Source organism: Rhincodon typus, chromosome 18 (genome assembly GCF_021869965.1).
Source record: "Rhincodon typus isolate 14 chromosome 18, sRhiTyp1.1, whole genome shotgun sequence".
In the NCBI taxonomy this organism is placed as follows: domain Eukaryota; kingdom Metazoa; phylum Chordata; class Chondrichthyes; order Orectolobiformes; family Rhincodontidae; genus Rhincodon; species Rhincodon typus.
The window spans coordinates 38,291,389-38,313,930 of NC_063349.1; the positions used below are offsets into that span (position 1 = coordinate 38,291,389).

Sequence of the window (22,542 nt, forward strand, 5' to 3'; positions counted from 1 at the left end):
CATCAACAAAAGCAGATGTCACTTATCTGCCGGGATGTGGCTTGAGCCCATGAAATGACAAATTGCCAACCAGTTCCACGAGGGGAAGAATATTCCCAGTCGAAATATGTTTCTCTCACATTCATGTAATTCTTTAAAAAAGAAACTGATCCAGAAATTACTGTGGTTGTAATGGAAAATAATTGAGCAGGAAGAATTTGCTTGATGAAAGCTGAATTATCGTTTATGTACACAAAAGCCCCACTACCTAGCCAAAATATTTCCAGACAACTGACATATTATTGGCAGAGTGGTAATACATTTATATATACTTTTAAAATATATTTTGTAACGAAATGCAGAAACACAAGCTTGAGGCACACATGGCCCTGGAGCCAAATGGCACAGAATTTGGTATGGATTGCACTCACCTCTTGAGCTTTAAGGAAAAAGTTAATAATTAGCAGTGGGATGGCCTATTGTCTCTTCGGTGCAGTGCTTGATGTTATATCTAAATTCTTGAACATATTTTTGGCTAACATGAGTGAATGTTTAAAATGTGTGTGAAGCTGCTTTAATGGGCAAATTTGTATCCTAACGCCTGTTCCACATCCCCATTGGGAAAAGTGTCAACAAATGGTAGGGCAGTCGTAGGACCTACCTCACCAAGGATCCTTCTGAATCTCTTTGGCTGCCAAGTCCAAGTAATTATTACATTTTGTTTTGTAACAAAATCATGTCATAGAGCCAGGAAGAGCAAGTGTGCCCTTATCAGGACTCCACAGGACTCATGATTAACCCAGAGGAGAGGACTACTGCTTGGAAATAAATTGCTCTGGACACACTGGTGCTCCATTTTGCAGTTATACACATTGAGTTTTTGGACCAGAGCTACCCGCTGGTTTTGCCTTTTGGGAAATCTTCCTTCTTTGGTGCTGGAAAGGCAGAAGGTTCGACACTGATGATTGACATCAATCTTCTGAACTCGGTGTGTTTGAAGTCAAATCTTGAATTCATTTTGCTTTAAGAACTTGGTCCAAAACGGTTTACCACAGGAATATTTTATCAAATTGTACTTGTCTGCCACATCTTAAGTGCCCCCAGAAATATTGCCTGATATTGCAGATCAGGCAGTGATTTCCAAAATAGAAGCAGAGACAATAGAAACAGAAGTAGGCCATTTGGCCCTTCGAGCCTGCTCTGCATTCAATATAACCATGACTGAATATCCAATTTAGTACCCTATTCCCATTTTGGCTCCATACCCTTTGATCCCTTTAACTCTAAGAACTATATCTAACTCTTTCACAAAAATATTCAACATTTTGGCCTCAAATGTGTTATGTATTATGAATTCCACAGGGTCTGGTTGAAAAAGTTTCTCCTCATCTCACTTGTAAACGACCTACCCCCATACCTTTAGACTATGAACTTTGATTCCGGACTCCCTGATTCTTTACCCTGTCTACTCCTGTTCGAATCTTATAGGTTTCTTTGAGATCCCCCTCATTGTTCTAAACTCTCGTGAATATAGTCCTAATTGACCTAATCTGTCTTCATACATCAGTCCTGCCATCCCAGGAATCGGTCTGGTAAACCTTTGTTGCACTTCCTCCATTGCCAGGATATCCTTCCTCAGAGGAGACCAGAACGCATACAATTCTCCAGGTGTGGTCTAACCAAGGCCCTGTACAATTGCAGCAAGATATACCTGCTCCTATGCTAAAATTCTGTTGCTATGAAGACCAACATACCATTTGCTTCTTCATTGTTTGCTGCACCCGCATGCTTATTTTCTGTGGCAGTTATACAAGGATACCCAGGTCTTGTTCCACCTCTCCTTTCTCAAACTATTGTTATTCAGATAATAACCTCCCTTCCTGTTATTGATTCCAAAGTGGATAACACACATTTATCCTCATTATATTTCACCTGCCATGTGTTTGCCCGTTCACTCAACTTGTCCAAATCACACTGAATGATCTCTGCACCCTCTTCACTGTTCACCCTCCCACTTAGCTTTGTGTCATCTGCCAACGGGGAGATATTACATAAATAAAAACTGAATGAACTGCAGATGCTGTAAATCAGGAACATAAACAGAAGTTGCTGGAAAAGCTCAGCAGGTCTGGCAGCACCTGTGAAGAAAAGAATCAGAGTTAACATTTCAGGTCCGGTGGCCCTTCATCAGAACTGTTGGAAATATTATATTTAGTTCCCTCATCTTAGTCATCTAAACAAGTAATATATGCTTTGTAATTCATAAATTCATGGATTATTCTTGGTAGTGAATTGATAAAAATTGAATTTAATGCAGGGAGGATATATTTAATATTCTTAATAAAATATTTAGGCTATGTAATGTCACATGTATCTGTTCTGCCAGGATTTATCTTGTTGAATACTCTGATAATCACTATTATCAATAGATGTAACATTTTTCTTAATAAAATACTGTTTATTACATGTATTGTAAAATCAAATATTCACATCAACTTCCCATGTTTCGATGTATATATTCTGTAACCATACTGCTTATTAACAAATCAGCTTTGGTTCAATTATACAGCTTTTTTCACTGAGTTGGGAGATCATATGTTTAAGTCACAGTTAAGAATCCAGACCACATAATCTAAGCTGACACTTCACTGCAGTACTAAGGGAGTGTGAGATGTCCTCTGAATAAGAACTGACATGTGGACATAACTAATCATCTGGCATTATGTGAAAAAGAGTGAATCTTCTTGCATAGTCCTAGCTAGCAGTCATCCTTCAATCAACAAAATACTCATGTATTTTTTTCTTATCTTTTGGTCTTTGCTGTGGTTTTTAAACACTCATTCTGAGTGTCCTGGTAAGCCAGCATTTGTTGCTCATCCCTGGATGCCCTTGAGAAGGTGGTGGTAAGCTGAATATTTGAACCGTTGCAGTTCATGTGTTGCTGGTAGACAGACAACGTCTCTTGGAGGGAGTTTCAGGTGTTTGACCCAGTGATAATGAAGGAGTAGTGATATATTTAACATTCAGGATGGTGATTTGCTTAGGGAGGAATGTGCAAATGGTGGTGTTTCAACATATCTGCTACCCTTGTTACCCAGATGGTAATGGTCATGGGTTTGGAAGGAGGTATCTAAGGAGCCTTGGTGGATTTCTGCAGTCCATGTTACAGACTGTGGCTACTGTGTATCAGTGGTGATGGGAATGAATGCTCATGGATATGACACTTTGGCCTGGATGGTGTCAAGCTTTTTGACAACTGAGGGCAGTCTTGATTTGTGCCTTGTAAATGGTGGATAGGCTGTATGTAGTCAGAGGGTAAGTTACTATATGCAGCTTCTGACCTGTTCTTGTTGCCGCAGTATTTATTTGACTAGTCCAGTTCAGTTTCTGATCAATGGTAACTTCCAGAATATGAATAGTGGGGGATTCAATAATGATAATAACATTGAATCTGAAGTGGCAATGGTTATTCTTTTTTGTTGGAAATGGTCATTATTTAGCACTGGTAAGCAATGATTGTTATTTGCCACTCATCAGGCCAAAACTGGACATTGTCCAGGACTTGCTGTATTTGGACATGGACTGCTTTGGTGCCTGAAGAATCATGAATAATGCTGAACATTGTGCAATCATCAGGAAATATCCCCACTTCTGATTAATAATAGAAGGAAGATCGTTGATGAAGCAGTTGAAGATGGTTAGGCCGAGGACATCAGCATGAGGGACTCCTGTAGAGATGTCCTGGAGTTGGGTTGATTGACTTTCAACAATCACAACCATCTTCCTTTGTGTCAGATATAACTCTAAACAGCAAAGAATTTTCACCCTGATTCCCACTGATTCTGATTTTGTTCGGAATTCTCCGTGCCACCCTTGGTCAAAAGCAGCCTTGATATCAAGGACAGTCATTTTCACATCACCTCTGAAACTTTCCTCTTTCATCCATGTTTAGACTGCAATGATGCCAGGAGCTGAATGGCTCTGGTGGTACTGAAACTGAGCATCATTGAACAGGTTATTGTTAAGCAAGTACTACCTAATGGCACTGTCGATTACATCTTCTGTTACTTTACTGCTGATTGAGAGCGGACTAACTGGGCGATCATTGATCAGGTTTGATTTGTCCTTTATTGTGTATATGACATACCTGGGCAATTTTCCACATTATCAGGTGATTCCAGTGTTGTAAGTAAACTGGAACAACTCGGCTATGGAAGTGGCAGGGTCTGGAGCACAAGTCTTCAGTATTATTGCCGGAATGTTGTCAGGGCCCATAGCCTTTGAAGTATTCAATGTATTCAGCTGCTCCTTGATATCACATGGAGTTAATTGAATTGGCTGAAGACTAGTATCTGTGAGGTTCAGCATTTCTGGAAGAGACTGAGATGGATCATCCACTTGGCATTTCTGACTGAAGATTCAGCCTTATCTTTTGCATTGATGTGCTGAGTCCCTCCAACATTGAGGATGGGGCTGTTTGTGGACCCTCCTCTTCCAGTGAGTTGTTTAATTGTCCACCACCATTGAAGACTTGATGTAGCAGGACCACAGAGCTTAGATCTGACCTGTTGGTTGTAGACTTGCTCAGCTGTGTCTATCATTTGCTGTTTATGCTATTTAGCATGTGAGTAGTCCTGTTTTGTAGCTTCACAGAGTTGACACTTCATTTTTAGTTATGTTTTATTCTGCTCCTAGCATGCTCTCCTGCACTCTCCTTTGAACCAGGATTGATTCTCTGGCTTGTTGGTAATGATAGAATGGGAGATGTGCCAGGCCAAGAGATTACAGGTAGCATTTGAGTACATTCTGCTGCTGATTGCTCAGAGTGCCTCATGGATGCCCAGTGTTCAGTTGCCAGATCAGTTCAAAGTCTGTCCCATTTAGCATAGTGATAATGTCACACACATGATGTATTCTCAATATGAAAACAGCACATCATCTCCACAAGGACTATGTACTGGTCACCCTTACCAATACTGTCATGGACAGATGCATTCACAGCAGGCAGATTGATGGGGATGAGGTCAATTATGTTAATCCCTCACCACATGCTGCAGACCCAGCCTAGTAGCAATGTACTTTGGAATGACAGGCTCAGTAGTGCCGAGACTTCTTGGTAATCGACAGTGAAATCCCCCACCCAGAGTACATTTTGGGCACTTGCTACTCTCAGTGCTTCTTTCAGGCGCTATTTAACATGTAGGAGTACTTTCATCAGCTGAAGGGAAGTGGGGTGTACTACATAGTAATTAGCAGGTGGTTTCTTTGCCTATGTTTAATCTGATGCCACAAGACTTCCTGGGATCTGAAATCAACATTGAGGACTCCCAAGGCAATTCCCTCACCACTGAATACCACTGTACTGCCACTTCTGCTGGGATTGTCCTGTCAGTGGAAAAGGACAAATTTGTGGATGGTGATAGTGCTTTTTGGGACATTGTGTGTCAGGTATGATTCTGTGAGTATGACTATGCCAGGCTGTTGCTTGACTCATCTATAAACCCTTCAAATTTTGGCGCTGGCCTTCAGATTTTGGTAGCATGGATTTTGCAGGGTCGACAAGGCTGAGATTGCTGTTGTCGTTTCCAGTGCCTTAGTCAAAGCCAGGTGGTCAGTTTGGCTTCATTCCTTTTGTGAGACCTTTTAGCAGTTGACACAAATGAAAGGCTTGCTAGGCCACTTCAATGGGCAAGTAAGAATCAGCTACATTGTTGCAGGCCTGGAGTCACACACAGGTCTGACCAGTTAAGGATGGCAGTTTTCACTCCCTGAACAACATTAATAAACCTGAAATGTAAAATGACTGCGAAAATTTCTCAACATTAGAAAAGAGACTACACTTTAAAAGGATTTAATTGGATATAAAGACATTCATTGGAGCATCCTGAGATTATAAGTGTACTGTGCCCTATATCTTCTTTCTAAATGTAATAAATATATTTTACTTGTAAAGATGTGTCTTACTTGTATTTTGCTCCATGGAAGTTTTTGGAACTCTTTTGAGGTTATTAAAGTGGTTATTTTAAAGTGTCTATTTTGTATCTACATTTATATTATTATTATTTCCCCCTCAGTTCTTGATGCTAAAAGTAAAGCCTGGAGGAAACTAGCTTTTAAGTGAGGGAAACACACTAATTTCAAATGTCCTTATCCATGGATATATATCTACAGTTCATCTATGGTATTTACTGCCACAAAAGATAGTGTCTAATATTGAGGTATATTCTAATATGAAAGAAGGAAAATAATCAGAGCACCAGCCAATAAAACTCAAGCATACTCTAAAAGCGTAGGTGCAATATTAATTGGAGGACAAATGTAGTTAGTTTGATAGATGGAAGCAGTTGGCTGTCCCGTTCTCTCAGGAATGATTCACGCTGCGAATTAGTCCACTCCTTAATTGGCAAAGGTGTAAATGAGGTTTCTTAATTGGGGAAAATATGCATTGAAATATTGAAAATTGGATACTTCGAGACATTAGCCTATTTTTCAAAGCTTGATTGCAAAGTGTTTTTAATATCTAGATGAAAATGCCACCGTAATATGATACTACCAACTTATAATTGTGCACAATATTTTCACACTGTCATCAGACATTGCTGCAACAGTACACCTTATTATAAATCTTGATTAGACATGTCTATGATTAAATAAAGCACTAACAGAATTTTGAGGAGCCATTAGTTAAAGGATGCTGTTTCGCTGGCACCAGCATTGAGCAGCCGAAGTATGAATCATTGAAGTAACAATTGCAATCACTTAAAACTATTTGCCTCTAACAAATCTGAGCCTTCTCTGTGCTTCCACACCATCCATACAACTTGATCCTTAAAGTCATACCTTTGGTCCACTGAGTGGCCAGAATTGCAGTATTCAAAGTTCAACAGCAGCAATCAAAATGAGACGAGGGTTTCAAATGTTTCAGGCGTCATGTTGCAATCTTTGGACAGACAAAACTCCTTCTCCTCTTGCTGTCCAAGAGGCTGCCCAACATGCAAATCTACCCAAGATCTGGCCATTTATCTGACTGCTGATTGAGAGGACCTGGTTGTGAACCGCATGTCAACAAATACAAGTTACCAGTTATTTCACGCATTGAAAGGAATGTTGTTGGGACTTCAGGAACTGCTTTCTCTGCCTGTATCCCCTTCTTTGGGTTATGAGCCTCTGGGTCCAATAGCCACAGTCCAGGCTGCAAGAGGGATGACATGCATTGTGGGTTGATATACTATTTTCTTTCCATAGTCTGCAAAATTTTCTTGTGTGATTTAAGCAGCAAATGACGTTTATTTTAATCTGCCAACATTTAAGATGTGCTGTTAATCTGTCAATGCTACTCAAATGTAGCTAGAGATTTTCCTAACCAACCTGCTCAAAGATGTCAATACACGCTTCCAGAGCAGGTGGGACTTGAACCTGGGCCTCTGACTCAAAGATAGAGACATTATCACTTCACAATAAGAGCCTTATTGAAATATATCTTGATATTTTTAATCAGTCTGTTCAGATATGGTACTACATACCTTTGGAGCAGGTGGGACTTGACCGGGGCTTCCTAGCTTAGATGTACAGGTACTACGACTGCACTGCAAGGGCCTCACAAATGTAACTATTGTACTCTACATCTCAACTATAAAGCTCATAGATATTTCTATGTGTTTTCTAATCAACCCATTCAGAGATATTATTACACACCCCTGGAGTAGGTGGAACTTGAATCTAGAATTCCTGGCTCAGTGTTAGGGACACTGCCACTGCATTACAAAAGTTCTCAATAGTTTAGCAGTCCATCACCTTAACCTCTCGGTCACCCTGTCATATTCAAATGTAGCTAGATATTTTTGTATCAACCTGATCAGTGATGCTATTACATGCCTGTGGAGCAAGTTGACCAGGACCTGGGTCTCCTGACTCAGAGGTAGGGACATTACCACTGTGCCATAGGAACCCTTTCAAATGTAGTTAAAATTAACAGAGCAAAATGGATTACCTGTGGTCAGAGATTCCAATTTAAATCCTTGTACAATCTGCCACTTCAATATTTTGTTCAATCAGCCATACTTTTTCATCAATTACATCATTTTCATTCCCCTTGTTTTAAACTATCACTTTTACACTCTTTGCTCTAATGTCCTTTTCTTTAATTTTTGCAATAGTTTTTGAAACTTTCTGTCACTCATATTGTAATGCCTTTTTTTATAGTATATTTAATGTAGCAAATATCCCAATTTTCATTTAAAAATTGGGCACTGAGCCAAAGAGGGAGACAATAAGACAGGTACAAAAAGCAATGTCCTTTAAAGAGCAACAAAGAGGCAAAGAGGATTGATTAAGAAATTCTAGAGCTCAAGGTCTGTGCAACTGCAGGCATACCACCTTTGTTGGTGTGAAGGTGGGCCAGACGGACAAAGGGTTGGAGGAACATAGGGTTCTTTGAGGTTTGCAGGTAAGGCATTGGGGCAAAAGGGTTTAACAGTGCTTTTCAGCATCTGTCCTGGTGTTGGCTCAGTGCGATTTAAATATGATGGTTGAAATGTCGTGTTACATTAAATGTGCTATAAAAACATTAAAATGTGAATCCAAGAAAATTTCAGAAACTAATGTAACATTTTTTTAAAAAAATTAGAGTGAAGTGTGTAAAAGTGATAGCTTAAAATAAAGGAAATGAAAATGGTGTAATTGATTTTTTAAAAAAATACAGGCCGATGTCCCTATCTGTGTGTCAAGAGACACAGGTTCAAGTCCCACCTGCTCCAGAGGTTGTAATAACATTTTTGATTGGAAAGTATCGAATTGCATTTGAATCTGACAAGATGGCTGATTGGTTAAGGTGACGGACTGCTAATCCTGTAATGCAGTGGTAGTGTCTCTACCTCTGAGTGAAGTGGCTTGGATTTAAGTCCCAGCTGCTCAGGACATATGTGATAGCATCTCTGAACAGGTTGTTTAGAAAATATCTAATACCTTTGAGTAGTATTGATTGAGGCATAGGTGGGTGAGGAGAAAATGTAGACCAGTGAGCATAGAATCGATAACAAAATGGGACTTAGTGTGAGTTAGGATATAATTAGCAAAAATTCAAGGAGAGGGAAAAATAGAAGGCCAAATATGAAAGGATTGGAGCCATTGAGTTTGAAGGCAACAAGAACATAGATCTTTGCATCAGCTCCTCTGTTATTCAGGAAACTTTTCCAACCAGATAATTCATAAGATAAATGGGCAGAATTAGGCCATTCAGCCCATCAAATCAGCCACTCAATCATGGCTGATACGCTCCTCACCCCCACTTTCCTGCTTTCTCCCCATAATCCTTTAACCAATTACCAATTAAAAATCTGTCTAACTCCTCCATAAATTCGCCCACTGTCCCAGCATCCACCGCACTTTGGGATAATGAATTCCACAGAGTCACAACCCTTTGGGAGAACCAGTTTCTTCTCAACTCTGTTTTAAATTTGCTATCCCTTATCCTAAGACTCTGATCCCTTGTCCTAGAATGCCCCACAAGAGGAAGCATCTACTCTACATCTATTTTATCTATACCTTTTATCATTTGAATACCTGAATTTGATCTCCCCTTATTCTTCTAAATTCCAGAGCGTAATGGGCTAAACTGTTCAATCTCTCTTCATACGAGAAACCCCTCATCTCTGGGATCAATCTAGTGAACCTTCTCTGAACTGCATCCAATGCCACTACATCTTTTGTCAAATAAGGGGACCAAAATTGTGTACACTACTCCAGGTGCAGTCTCACCAATGCCTTGTATAGTTGCAACAATACTCCCTTACCTTTATATTCTATTCCTTTAGCTGAAAAATTCCATTCACTTTCTTTATTGTCTGCTGTGCCTGCATGCTAGTTCTCTGTGACTCATGAACAAGGACCCCCAGATCCCTCGGCACTGGAGCACCCCGAAGTCTCTCCCCATTTAGGTAATAGATCACATTCCCATTTTTCCAACCAAAATGCTTGACCTCACACTCATCTACGTTAAATTCCATCTGCCACATTTTGGCCCAATCTCCTAACCTATCTATATCCATTTGTAAGGTTCTTATTTCATCATTGCAATTTACCATCTGGCCTATTTTTGTGTCATCCACAAATTTGGCTATAGAACTTTCTAACCAAGTCGTTAATGTAAATTGTAAATAGCTGGGGTTCAAGCACCGAACCCTGTGTTACCCCACTAAATACTTTTTGCCATCCAGAAAAAAGACCCATCCATCCTGATTCTCTATCTTCTGTCCAACAACCAGTCACATATCCAAGCTAATAAATTACCCTAATCCCATATGATCCAACCTTGTGAATTAACCTTTTGTGTAGCACCTGAATCTGATGGATAGTGTTTTCATTTCCTTGATAATTGATTCTAAGTGTGGATATGGTGTGGATAAATCCCCTGTTATTCAGGAAACTTCTCCAACCAGATCCTCTGTTATTCAGGACACTTCTCCAACCAGGTCTACATTTGATCACAATTGTACAGTAATCAATTCCAGTTCATTTAAACCCACAAGGCATGAAAAAAACACAACAAAGTTGTTAAACCTATAACTAGGATGCACGTTCATGTTCATGATTTCTACATATGAATAGTATTAAGTATATTGCTAAGAAAAACAACATTGGCCAGGGCTCAGATGTACAGCATTTGCTTATCTTTGAGAAGAGAAATATGTTGTAATGCTAAATCAGTTAAAAATCTTGGAGTAATAAGAATTAAGTAGATTTTCATGCATTCTCAATTTCATCAGTATGAAGGAGAAAGCCGAGTGCTATGGAGCCTTAATTAAATCATCACATTCTTATACAGGTGGTCTCTATAAAGCAACATGGAATGTGATTAGGTGCTTGTTATCAAATTTCTATCACCTACACTAATGAGAAACCTGTCTTTTATGAAGTCAGTAATTTTATTTTTATGTTTTCTTCCAGCCGAGCCATTAAAGCCAACCAAGATCTACTTCCAGAAACACCTTGGACAAATATCTTTTACAATGACTTTTGGGGAACCCTTCTTACACACAGTGGCAGCCACAAGTCCTACCGCCCACTTTGTACGCTTTCCTTCCGTTTTAACTGTGCCTTTGGTGGTATGGATCCCTGGGGATATCATTTTGTAAATGTGCTGTTGCACAGTGCAGTCACTGGTCTCTTCACAAACTTCTCGCGGGTGCTATTTGGCGATGGCTATTGGACTTTTATTGCAGGCCTACTGTTTGCTGCACACCCTATCCACACTGAGGCAGTGGCTGGAATTGTAGGCCGAGCAGACGTCGGAGCTGGGCTCTTTTTCCTCCTTTCCTTAATGTGTTACATCCGGCACTGTGGGTGCAGGGGACATTCTGTATGGAGCTGGGCCTGGTTATTTGGAAGCTTCATGTGTGCCGCCTGCAGTATGCTTTGGAAGGAGCAAGGAGTAACTGTCCTGGCTATTTCCGCTGTTTATGATGTATTTGTAGATCGCAAGCTCAAATTTTACCAACTCATCTCATTGATTCACAAGGTAAGCCACATCAGAGTAATACAGCAATTAGTGACCACACATGCACAGGGTAACTGTGAGTCCACATGAAAAACAGGGAGCCTTACTCATTGATGGTGCATATCAGTAGCCCAAATGTGGGCTGCCTGTGATGTTCTGATAGGAAGTGTGTATTAAATTATTTCTCTTGTATTTCTTATGCTGCCATGTAGATCCTGATAACAATTAAGTAAAGGTCCTTCCACTTTTCGTGCTTTTTAGCAGTCACATTTGAGTGTATCCTGTTCGGTTGATGCACTTTGTGTCAAAGCTGATAGAACCCATACCAAGGATTGGTATTATGCTGATAGCAGCTTAGATACATCATTAAAATGGGGCAGTGGACTAAACTGGAAACTGCCCCTCCCTTGTACTTAGTCATTTGCCACATTTCACACCTCTCCAGCTGCAATGTTACCTTTGTTAATAGTATTGATTCTTGTTCAATTTAAGGGAACAAAACTGATAGCAAACAAAGAGGATTCATGGTTTGCACAATATTTGACATGGTAGTGCAGAGCTGTCTGGCTGACAGGAACTAGTGCTGGACTTGGCAGTACTACTGTTTTATCCATAAATATTTATACACAGCTTTAAGGCAATATTTCTGAGCTCTAACCACATCACAGAAACTGACAACTGATTTTCAAAACACGCCTTAGAAAATTCAATGTTGACCGGCACCAATTTCTTCCCCTCCCTTTAGCCAATGGTGTTTGTCTTTTTTAGGGAAAATCATGCCACATACATTGCTAACTGCTGTTCCACCACTCCAATACCTGGCACATGTGTGCAAACCTTGATAATATGGGCCAATAGTCTATCAACCATAGCAGGTGGTCATCACAGGCGAAGTTCACAGTCATGCCTTGGACTGATTGTGGCCCCTGCACCAGGGTATCACTAGAGTTAGAAACAAAAACTGAAATTGTTAGAAAAGTTCAGCATGTCTAGCAGCATCTGTGGAGAGAAGACTAGAGTTGGATGATTCGGCACAAGGCTAATGATCAAACCTGGGAATTTCTTTGTTCATTTGAATTTAAATCTGCTTATACAAATAGACAAGAATAAAGCATTGAAAATACTATACAAACAAAAATGATATTCATCTAGTTTTCTCTTTACTGTCCTGGCATTTGCATGATACGATGATAATGGAGTTGTTGAATAAACATAACAAACAAATTTTATCAAATGGTCAATAATGGAAATGAGGAAAATCCCAATGGTGGACAACTTTGGTATAAAGCCACATTTTCTCTTCCAAGGTACAATATTTAATTACATTTGAATAAGATTTCTACAACAATATTTTTCATGCAATGTCAAGCATGATTATGGTCCATAATTATTTGATTGAAAAGGTGATGTTTGAAAGGCAGCATTTAACATTTTTAAGTGTCTGTATTCAACTTCCAATATGCACACCAGTTGCAAGAAGGCAAGAAATTTATTTTATTTAATTTTGGATTTTTCTGACTGAGCCAGCATTTATTGCCCATTCCTAATTGCCCTGCTAGGCCATTTAAGCATCAACAACATTTCTGTGGGTCTGGGTCATATGTAGGCCAGACCAGGTTTGGGTGGTAGAATTCTTTCCCTAAAGGACATTAGTGAACCAGGCGGATTTCACAACAAACATCAATGGTTGTTTTTTTAATTCCAGGAATTTACTGATTTCAAACTTCTCCATCAGCCCTTGAGGGTGTTGAATCCATATTCCCTGACGTTAGTTTAGGATTCAGGATTACCAGTTCTTTGGCAGTCCCATGATGACAGCATTTTCCAATGAATAACATTATGGATTAAATAACTATGAACCTCTCTATATTTTGAGTAGTAATTATTTATTTTGATACCTTCCAACAAAGGACATAAATGTGATTTTCTAATGTTTTAAATAAATCTAATATTTTGGTTTTGAATGATTGATGAGATCAGAAAGCAAAAACCTACGAGTTCCGGGGTAAAGTTACACATTTGGTCTTCAATACATATTTGTCCATATTATTCAACCAAATGGTTAATAATGCTTATAAGCCGCACCTGCATTTACATGTCATTGTGTCACCATGGTGCATCAGTCAATTAAAATGACAAATGCACAGCACAGAAATGAATTAAATCATCTTCCAGCTAAAACAATAGACACAATAGATGAATGATTAAGATGACGTTGATTTATTTTAATTCTTTTAAATTTATATTGAAGTACAATAGATTTAATGTGGATTTCAGAATCAGGACAGTAGTGTTCATTGTGAATGAAATCTGTATTCTCTATGATTTATTATTAAGTTTATTAATTGAGTGGCTGAATCATATACAGAAGGAAGACTGCATGCCTATTGGTTTGTATCATTAGATGGTTTCAGCAGGAATTGTTGACAGTTTGTTATAAAATTTGGTTGTTCTACCTCATCTATGTTTATCCAGGCCACAAATGGTCATGCAGCTGCGAGCTCATCATAGACATGGGTTGGCTTGGCATCCTTTTGGCTGTTGGGTGGCATCATGCCCATGTAGCTTAGTGGGAATGTTGACTTGATTTAACTTGTGATGGGTAACATGTAGAGGGCTGAATAATGGACACCTGGGGGAGGTCGTATAAACGACAAGCTCCTATGGAACTAGAATATCTGTGGCTAGCAATCTTCATAGTCTCATTTCAGACCAGCAATTTAAAAAGCTTAGGTTAGTCAATGGTTGATAAGTATTAGAAATGCACACACATGCAACAATACCTCCCCAGCCCACTGCCACACACACAAATACACAACCTGAACTGTTCAGAAAGCAGGAAATTACAGGCCGGTTAGCTTAACATCTGTAAAAGGGAAAATGCTAGAAACGATTAACAATGAAGTAATAGGAACAGGAATAGGCCATTCAGCCCATTGAGCCTGTTCCACCATTCAATGAGATCATGGTTGATCTGTGGCTTAACTCCATATCCCTGCCTTTGGCCCACATCCCTTAATATCATTGCTTAACAAACGTTTATCTATCTCAGACTTAAAATTAACAACTGACCCAGTGTCCATTTGTGGAAGAGAAACACTTACCACCGTTTGTATGTAGAACTACTTCCTTACATATCTCCTGAATGGTCTGGCCCCAATTCTTTGGTGATGCCCCTAGTTCTAGAATCCCCAAATCATGGAAATAGTTTATCTACCCTATTGTTTCCTGTTAATATCTTGAAGACTTTGGTTATGAAATACTTTAACCTTCTAAATTCTCAAGAAAACAGGCCTAATTTATATGTAAACCTATGTTGTACTCTCTCTAAGGACAATATATCCTTCTTAAGGTGTGGTGCCCAGATCTGCTGCCAGTACTCCAAGTGGAGTCCAGCCAGGGTGTTGTGTAACTGCAGCATAACCTCTGCATCTTTGTACTCCAGTCCTCTAGGTATAAAAGTCAACTTTCCTTTAGCTTTCTTGATTATTTTCTGCACCTGTTCATGACATTCTAAAGATCTGTGCATCTAAACCCCCAAGTATCTTTGGACAGCCACTGTATTTACCTTCATACCACCTTGAGAGTACCCGGATCTATCTGTTTTTGGTCCCAAAATGGAGAACTTCAAACATGCTTACATTGAACTCCATCTGCCACTGTTTTTGTCAGGAGGGCACTTAAATATGTTCAAGGTAATCAAGTAGTATCAACGTGGCTTTGTGAAAGGAAAATCATATTTGTTCAATCTACTGGAACTCTTTGAGGAAATACCATGCTGTGGAAAACGGGGAATTGATGGATGCACTATCCTTAGATTTCCAGAAGGCATAAGTGCCACATCAAAGCTTATCATGGAAAATAGAAGCAGGTGGCATAGGGGTCAGCATTTTGCCATGGAGAGAAGATTAGCTTGTGAACAGGAAATAGAGAGTAGGCATACAAGAGTCATTTTCTGGTTTACAAACTATAATGAGCAGAGTGCTATAGAGAGCAGCGCTGGGCCATCAACCTTTAACAATTTATATAAATGCCTTGGGTGATGGGACCAGTGGTAATTTTTCTGATGACATAAAGACAGCTAGGAAAGTAATTTGGAAAGAGGGCTTAAGGACAGTTACAATGGAAAATGGATAGGTTAAGTATGTGGGCAAATATCTGGCAAATCGAGTTTAATGTGTGAAAATATGAAATTATTCATTTTGGCAGGAAAAATAACAAAGAAGCATAATATCTAAATGTGTAGAGAGCACTGCAGTGCTCTGAGATGTAGAGGGATCTGGGTGTCCTGCTACATAAATCACAAAATGTTAATATGCAGACACACCAGTAATTAGGCGTAGTTCAGCTCTCCTGTCACGTTGCACTACTGTCATATGTAGCAGAAAGCTTTGACATAACCAAAGATTTCTCCCTTAGGACCTCCAGCAACCTGAGTAATGGCTGGCACAGAGACTAAATGGATCCCACAGTGATTTGCCCCTGTTTCCCTCTCCATTGGCCATAAGTGAACTGGAAACTCATCTCCATATCAATTAAAGGGATATCACTAAGTTTCTTGCTGGAGATGAATTTCTGACTGCAAACAGACCTGGCTCCCATTTATGGTTCTGTGGCAAAAGTTCAACTTGCTATCTGGTCTAATGATACTTTTCTTCTTCTAGTGTGTTTCCCTGAGGGTTATAGCACTTCTTGAGCATATCCAAATATATTTCAAATGCAATGAATGATTTCTGTTTCCATGTTCCTTACATGTGGGAAGTTTTAGATCCTTATAACACTCTGGAAGTAAATAATTTTCTGTGACTCCATTCTAAACCTCCTGCCAGTTACTTTAAGTCTATATTGCCCTGGAATCTAAAGCTTTCCTCTTCACTATTTAGCACACTGCCAATCTTCATGTCATATGAGAATTTACTGATCATATCTCCTACATTTGCATCAATATCATTAATGTATAAAACAAACAGCAAATGATTCAGCACCAAACCCTGTGATATGCCTCTGGACATATGCTTCTAGTCATAAAACTTCCTTCAGCCATCACTGTCTGTTTTATGGCATTTACTCAATTTTGGATCCAATTTTGCTAAATTGCCCTGGAATCCAATGGGCTCTTAGCTTCTTAACCAGTATTCCATGCAAGATTTTTGTCAAAAGCCTTTCCAAATTTGATGTAGACTGCATCAACTGCAAAATTATCATCTGTACACCTGGTCACCTCCTCAAAAAATTCAATCAAATTTGTTAGACATGATCTCCCCCTTACAAAGCTATGTTAACTATCCTTGATTAATCCTTGCCTCTCTAAGTGGAAGTTAAGACTGTCCCTCAGAAATGTTTCCAATACAGACGTTAGACTCATTGATCTGTAGTTTCCTGGTTTTTCCTATTACCTTTCTTGAGTAATGGTACCACATTAACCGTCCTTCAGTCCTCTGGTAGCCCTCATATGGTCAGAGAGGATTTGAAAATTAATGTCAGAGGCCCTGCAATCTCCTCTCTTGCTTCTCACAGTATCCTGGGATGCATCTCATCTGGGCCTAAGGATTCACTTTCAAGCCCACTAAAACCATAAATATCTCCTCCCTCTCAATGCTAATATGTTCAAGTATATCACAGACCCCCTGCCTGATTGGTAAACTACATTGTCGTTCTCAGCAGTGAATACAGATGTGGAGTACTCATTTAAAACCTCACATGTGCCTTCTGGCTCCATACACATGTTGCCACTTTGATCTCTAATGGAACCTAGTCATTTCTTTGTTATTCTCTTACCCTAATATATTCATAAAACAGCTTTGGATTTATCTTGATTTATCTTAACACCCGTCGGTGTTTGTTCATGTCCTCTATTTATTCTCCTAATTTCTTTTTTAAGCAACTCCCTACATTTATTCCTTATCCAATCCTGTACATCTCTGGATTCTCTGGATTTGTTGATCCCACCCTTCACCTTTATGGAACGTACTGACCCTGTATTAGGAGATCTTATAGAAACATATAAGATTATGAAGGGAATAGATAAAGTGGAGGCAGGGAGGTTGTTTCCACCAGCAGGTGAAACTAGGACTAGAGGGCATCGCCTCAAAATAAAGGGAAGCAGATGTAGGACTGAGGTCAGGAGGAACTTCTTCACCCAAAGGGTTGTGAGTCTGTGGAATTCCCTGCCCAGTGAAGTGGTTGAAGCTACCTCGCTGAATGTTTTTAAGGCAAGGCTAGATAAATTTTTGAAAAGTAAAGGAATTAAGGGTTATGGTGAGTGGGCGGGTAAGTGGAGCTGTAATCTTATTAAATGGCGGGGCAGGCTCGAGGGGCCAGATGGCCTACTAGTTCTTATGTTCTTATGTTCTTCTGTATTCTCACTATGACCCTTTTGAATATCTCCCGCTGATCTGATGTAAAGTCACCTGCAAGTAGCTGCTCCTGGTCCACTTTGGCTAGATCTCTCATATTTTGTCAAAATCAACCTTCCCCAATTCAGAACCTTTCTTTCTGGTCTACTTTTGTCCTTATCCATAATTATCTTAAACCTTACTAAATTATGATCACAATCACCAAAATGCTCTCCTACATCCACATCTACCGCTTGCCTAGCATTGTTCTGTAAGATTAGGTCCTGTACCTCCTTGTAGGACTTTTATGGCTTAAAAAGCTCTCCTGGACACATTTTAAAAATTCTACCCCTCCTAAGCCTTTCACACTTCCGTTTATATTGTGGGTGTTGAAATCTTATACTATTAATACTTTATTATTTTCTATACTATAGAACTAGAATGTCAGCTCTGACTTTTGTGCAGAGGTCCTTGAAGTGGGGCTTGAACCCACAAACTTTGGACTTAGTGTGCAACCAACTGAGCCACAGCTGACAATAGAACTTGGCTGTTACATTTTTCGAAGTTGATCCGGCATACCTGTTGCAACGTGTATCCACGATCAAATATGTTTATGTCAAATTTATATTGATGACAGGATATCTGAATTACTGGCTGAAAGAAAAATCCTAGAGTGTTGCAGCTGGAGACAATAGGACATGTTAATCCACTGTGGCCTGGTGTACTTATGGGATAGGCTGCAGGGGTCTACAAAAGGATCCATTAATCAAACCAGCTGCACGTGTCCATCTGTCGAACCAAGGAGGGAATAATTTAGGTATCTTTGCAAATACTGCTTTCGTCCAGCTCATTTTCCTTAAGTATTTTAGAGAAGGCAGGAAATCTACTTGCCGAAGGGCACAGCTGACCATGCCAAACATTCTGTAAACACATGGCAGGAATGCAAAGATCTAAACATTAAAAAAAAGGGCAGGAAAGGGTGCCCTTTGGAAGCCAAGAAACAAATGCATGACTTTAAAAGGAATGGTAGCAACTTTTTTCATTGAAACATCCTTGTCTTGGAACATTTTGAGAATATGTGATCATATATCTATTGGAACTAAAACTGCACATTAATCACCACAAGGATTGTTTGCAAGGCTTACAGCTAGAGAAATATTATTGACCAATATTGCTTTAATAGCACAAGCTAAACTAGATGGATTGAAGGCAGGGACTATTATTATAACAGCAATTTGGCTGGCATGGCAAAATCAACAGTACTGCATTAGTGTTCAGGTTTTGTAAGAAAGGAAAGGACTGCTGGAATTGGTCAGCTTTTTTTTGAAAATGAAATTACGAATTGCAGAATCACTGTTTTTCAACAGCTTAGACTAATTCCTAATAATAAAAGCATTCAGATGAAAGGCTGTGAACTCAATGAAAAGGCTCACATGCATAAAATGGTGATGCATTGTCAATTTGAATTTTGCTGGTTCTCAAACATTGTGCAGCGTTTACACGCCTGCGACAAAGGGTTATGCAGCATTTAATAAGAAGCATGTTAACATTGCTTTCTTCAAGGGACTGCAAAAGCAGCTTTAATGTATGATTTGAATTTTTATTATTTTCTAGAAAGGAAGGGAGTGTGGGGCAAGGTGGGGGGGCAATGTATGGTAACCAGATGGCATTTATATGCTCTGGTTGTCTGATAATAGCTCCTGTCAGCAAGTGATAAGCTGGAAACACATTTTCTTCTCTGTTTGCTTTTGCAGCCACACCTGCTCCTCAGCAATATGTAGACAGGTTTACAGTTATTTCAGCCATCCATCAGCTTTGTTTTATATTTACAATAAAGAGTCCTCCAAATACTTCCAATGTTTTGCTTATATCAGCATAACTTATCAATACATTACATGTCTGTTGTTTTCTCACTTTCCATGCTGAGTGAAGTCAAACCATACCTGTATCCAACTGGACTATTATTGCAAGGAACATGAGACATGTACAATTAAATCTATTTATAATCTTGTAAGGTTTTGTAGGTAATTTAGTCACACAGAAGCTGATCATTAATTTTTTTTAGGGGCTATGTTTGTATCATTAGCAGCCATATTAGCAAGTTGGAGTTCTACTGCCCATTGTGCAAGACTGCAATTTTTTTTATTCATTCATGGAATGTGGGCACTGTTGGCTGCGTGTGTCAACATTTATTGCCTGTCGCAAGTTGGCCGTGAGAAGTTCATAGTGAGCTTCCTACTTGAACCGCTACAGTCCAGTTGGTGTAGATACATCCATGACATTGCTATGGAAAGGGTTTTAGGATTTTGTTGACACTGAAAGAACAGTGATAAATTTCCAAGTCAGAATTGTAAGTGGCTTGGAAGGGAACTTGTACCCAAGTCTCTGCTGCTCTTGTTCTTCTAAATGATTTTGGTTATGGGTTTAGAAGGTGCTATCTAAGCAAATTTGGTGAAAGTGAGGTTGAGGATCATCAGATCAACTATGATCTCAATTGAATGCAGGAAGAGACACGACGGGCTGAATGACCTACATCAGCTCCTACGTCTTATGGTTATCCAGATAAGGGGGCAGTATTTCCTCACATTCCTGACTCGTGCCTTGTGAACGGGCTTTGGGGAGTCAGGGATTTGCTGCAGGATTTCTAGCCCCTAATCTATTACACTGTAGTTGGCCAGAAAGAAATGCTATGTATGGGACCTTGGCTGCTTGCTGTTCCTTAGATGTAGCTGGGAGGATTCACCTTCTTGAATTATTGAAAGCAATCTATTTAACACTTAAGAGTTTTCATGTTGGCCAACAGACCGCAAGCATGCTTTATCATGTGTCTTTATACTAGCAAGAGATGATGTTAGGAATGAGTTTCAAGTCACTTCGCTTCGTGCAGATTGTTATATGACTCCTGAGTGACTGTCCTAGTTGTACTGACAACCGTAACAAATCATTTCACAGGAAGATAGGAATGATAGTAACTCATCTTTTGAGATTTATTTCACAGCAGTGGGATGGGAGGTCTTTGATGGGGCACAAAACTCATGGCCGTGATTTAACCACATGTCATATACTACTCAAGTTTTCTTTACATTGACTTTAAAGAGAAGGAAATTTGGATAAGGCATGTAACAGGAGCCCAATTCACCATCTCCTGCATTGTGCTATTGCTGAAATTAAATTTTATCTTGAATTTTTCTCTGTTCCAGTTCCCAGCACAGATTATTTCTAAAAGATCACCTAGGTAGTTTCAAACTGGTTTCAAAGTATTTTTTTCATTTACACCCAGAATAATTGCTTACAGCTTTACAGCAGCAATCTGTAGTTTCTTTTTAATGCTCAAAATGGCCATGTCATCATGATGACAATATTGAATGAGATGAAGAGGGAAATTAGCCATGTCAGCATAAGGAGGGTTTTCATTAGTAGGTTCATCGCATTGATTTTACAGAATCTGTTATTAATTATCGTGTACTCTTAAAGCAAGCAGCTAATAGTTCTTGAATTTATGAGTAGTTTTAGTCAACAACAAGCAACAAAATTTTATGGATTAGGAACAAAAGAATAACAATCATTCCACATCGATCAGTAACTACTTGTATTCTTTGCGTTAAACAGAAACAATTTAGAGCCTTCAAGTTTTCCTTTAATTTAACTACATTTGACATTGCTGTAAGTAGAATTGCTGTTGGTAATCTGTCACAATCAACAACCTACTATTATTAAAACAATTCATTAATTAAAGCTGGTTATGCCACAAAAACAGACTGACCATTTTGAATGTGACTGTTTTGAACAGATTGTGACTTTGTATTGCAACTCACCTACAACTTGGCCTCATTTGTCAAGCAGTCTGCATGCTAGTAACACGGACAATTGTCATTTTATTCCATCTGTCAATCTTAGGTTCAGAAACTAGTTAGGATAGTGAGATTTCCTAAATCCTGTAAAAATACAGCTGAAAATTATCATTAGAATATTGGCTGATGAATACTTTTCAAATTTATTTGATGTTTCTGTCTGCTTCTTCAATTAATATATTATTACATTAATTTAACATTTAATAATGTGACCGATTCAGTAATAAACATTAGAATGTGATGTGTATATATATGAATTTTTTGTCCATTGATATCATCAACAATAATTTCAAACCTGCCATGATTTATTTTTCTAGAAGAATGTTGAAATGTTCTTACTGTTCCGACAGTGGTAAGTATGGACTATATAATTTTAACTTCCATCATCTAATTGTCATACAGGAGATCTTTCATGGACAAAAAAGGATTTTTAATTCGGAAGAAACATGGACCTAAAATGGCTGCTGGAATCACTTGACCATAGATTGAGGCATGTTTTGTGAGATCCATGTGGAATAAGTGAAGTCGTTTGCACTGAAGCTACAATTTTTATCTAAATATGTTGAAACCAAACAACTCCGACAGTATCGGGAAATTCAGGTCTCCTATTCACTTCACACTAAGAACCATGAAAATAATCTGGGTTGCTGATGCCCTAGGAACCTAACTTGTGCCATCATGACCTGTCTCCCACAATTACCTTGCCTTAATCTGGTGAGATGCATGATTAGTCTCATTTGGTACCTCACAGTTCACACACCCAATGTAACTAAGGATGGGATCTCAAACCTACAGTAACCTCATTCCTCTGGGCATGGACAAACTGTCACCATGCATCATCATCAATCCCCAAAAGTGGCACAAACATTTTCAGAGAATGTTG

The 22,542-nt window shown here is 39.1% G+C and overlaps 1 protein-coding gene across 2 annotated transcripts in view; it reads left to right on the plus strand.

Moving 5' to 3' along the window:
- The window catches only part of tmtc2a (transmembrane O-mannosyltransferase targeting cadherins 2a), a 177,553-nt gene that overhangs the window by 61,598 nt on the left and 93,413 nt on the right, over positions 1 to 22,542 (plus strand). For both annotated transcript variants that reach the window (XM_020526956.2, XM_048608011.1), the window contains exon 2: positions 10,924 to 11,494. In XM_020526956.2, coding sequence (XP_020382545.2) covers positions 10,924 to 11,494 — 571 coding nt within the window. The remainder of the gene's footprint in view (positions 1 to 10,923; positions 11,495 to 22,542) is intronic.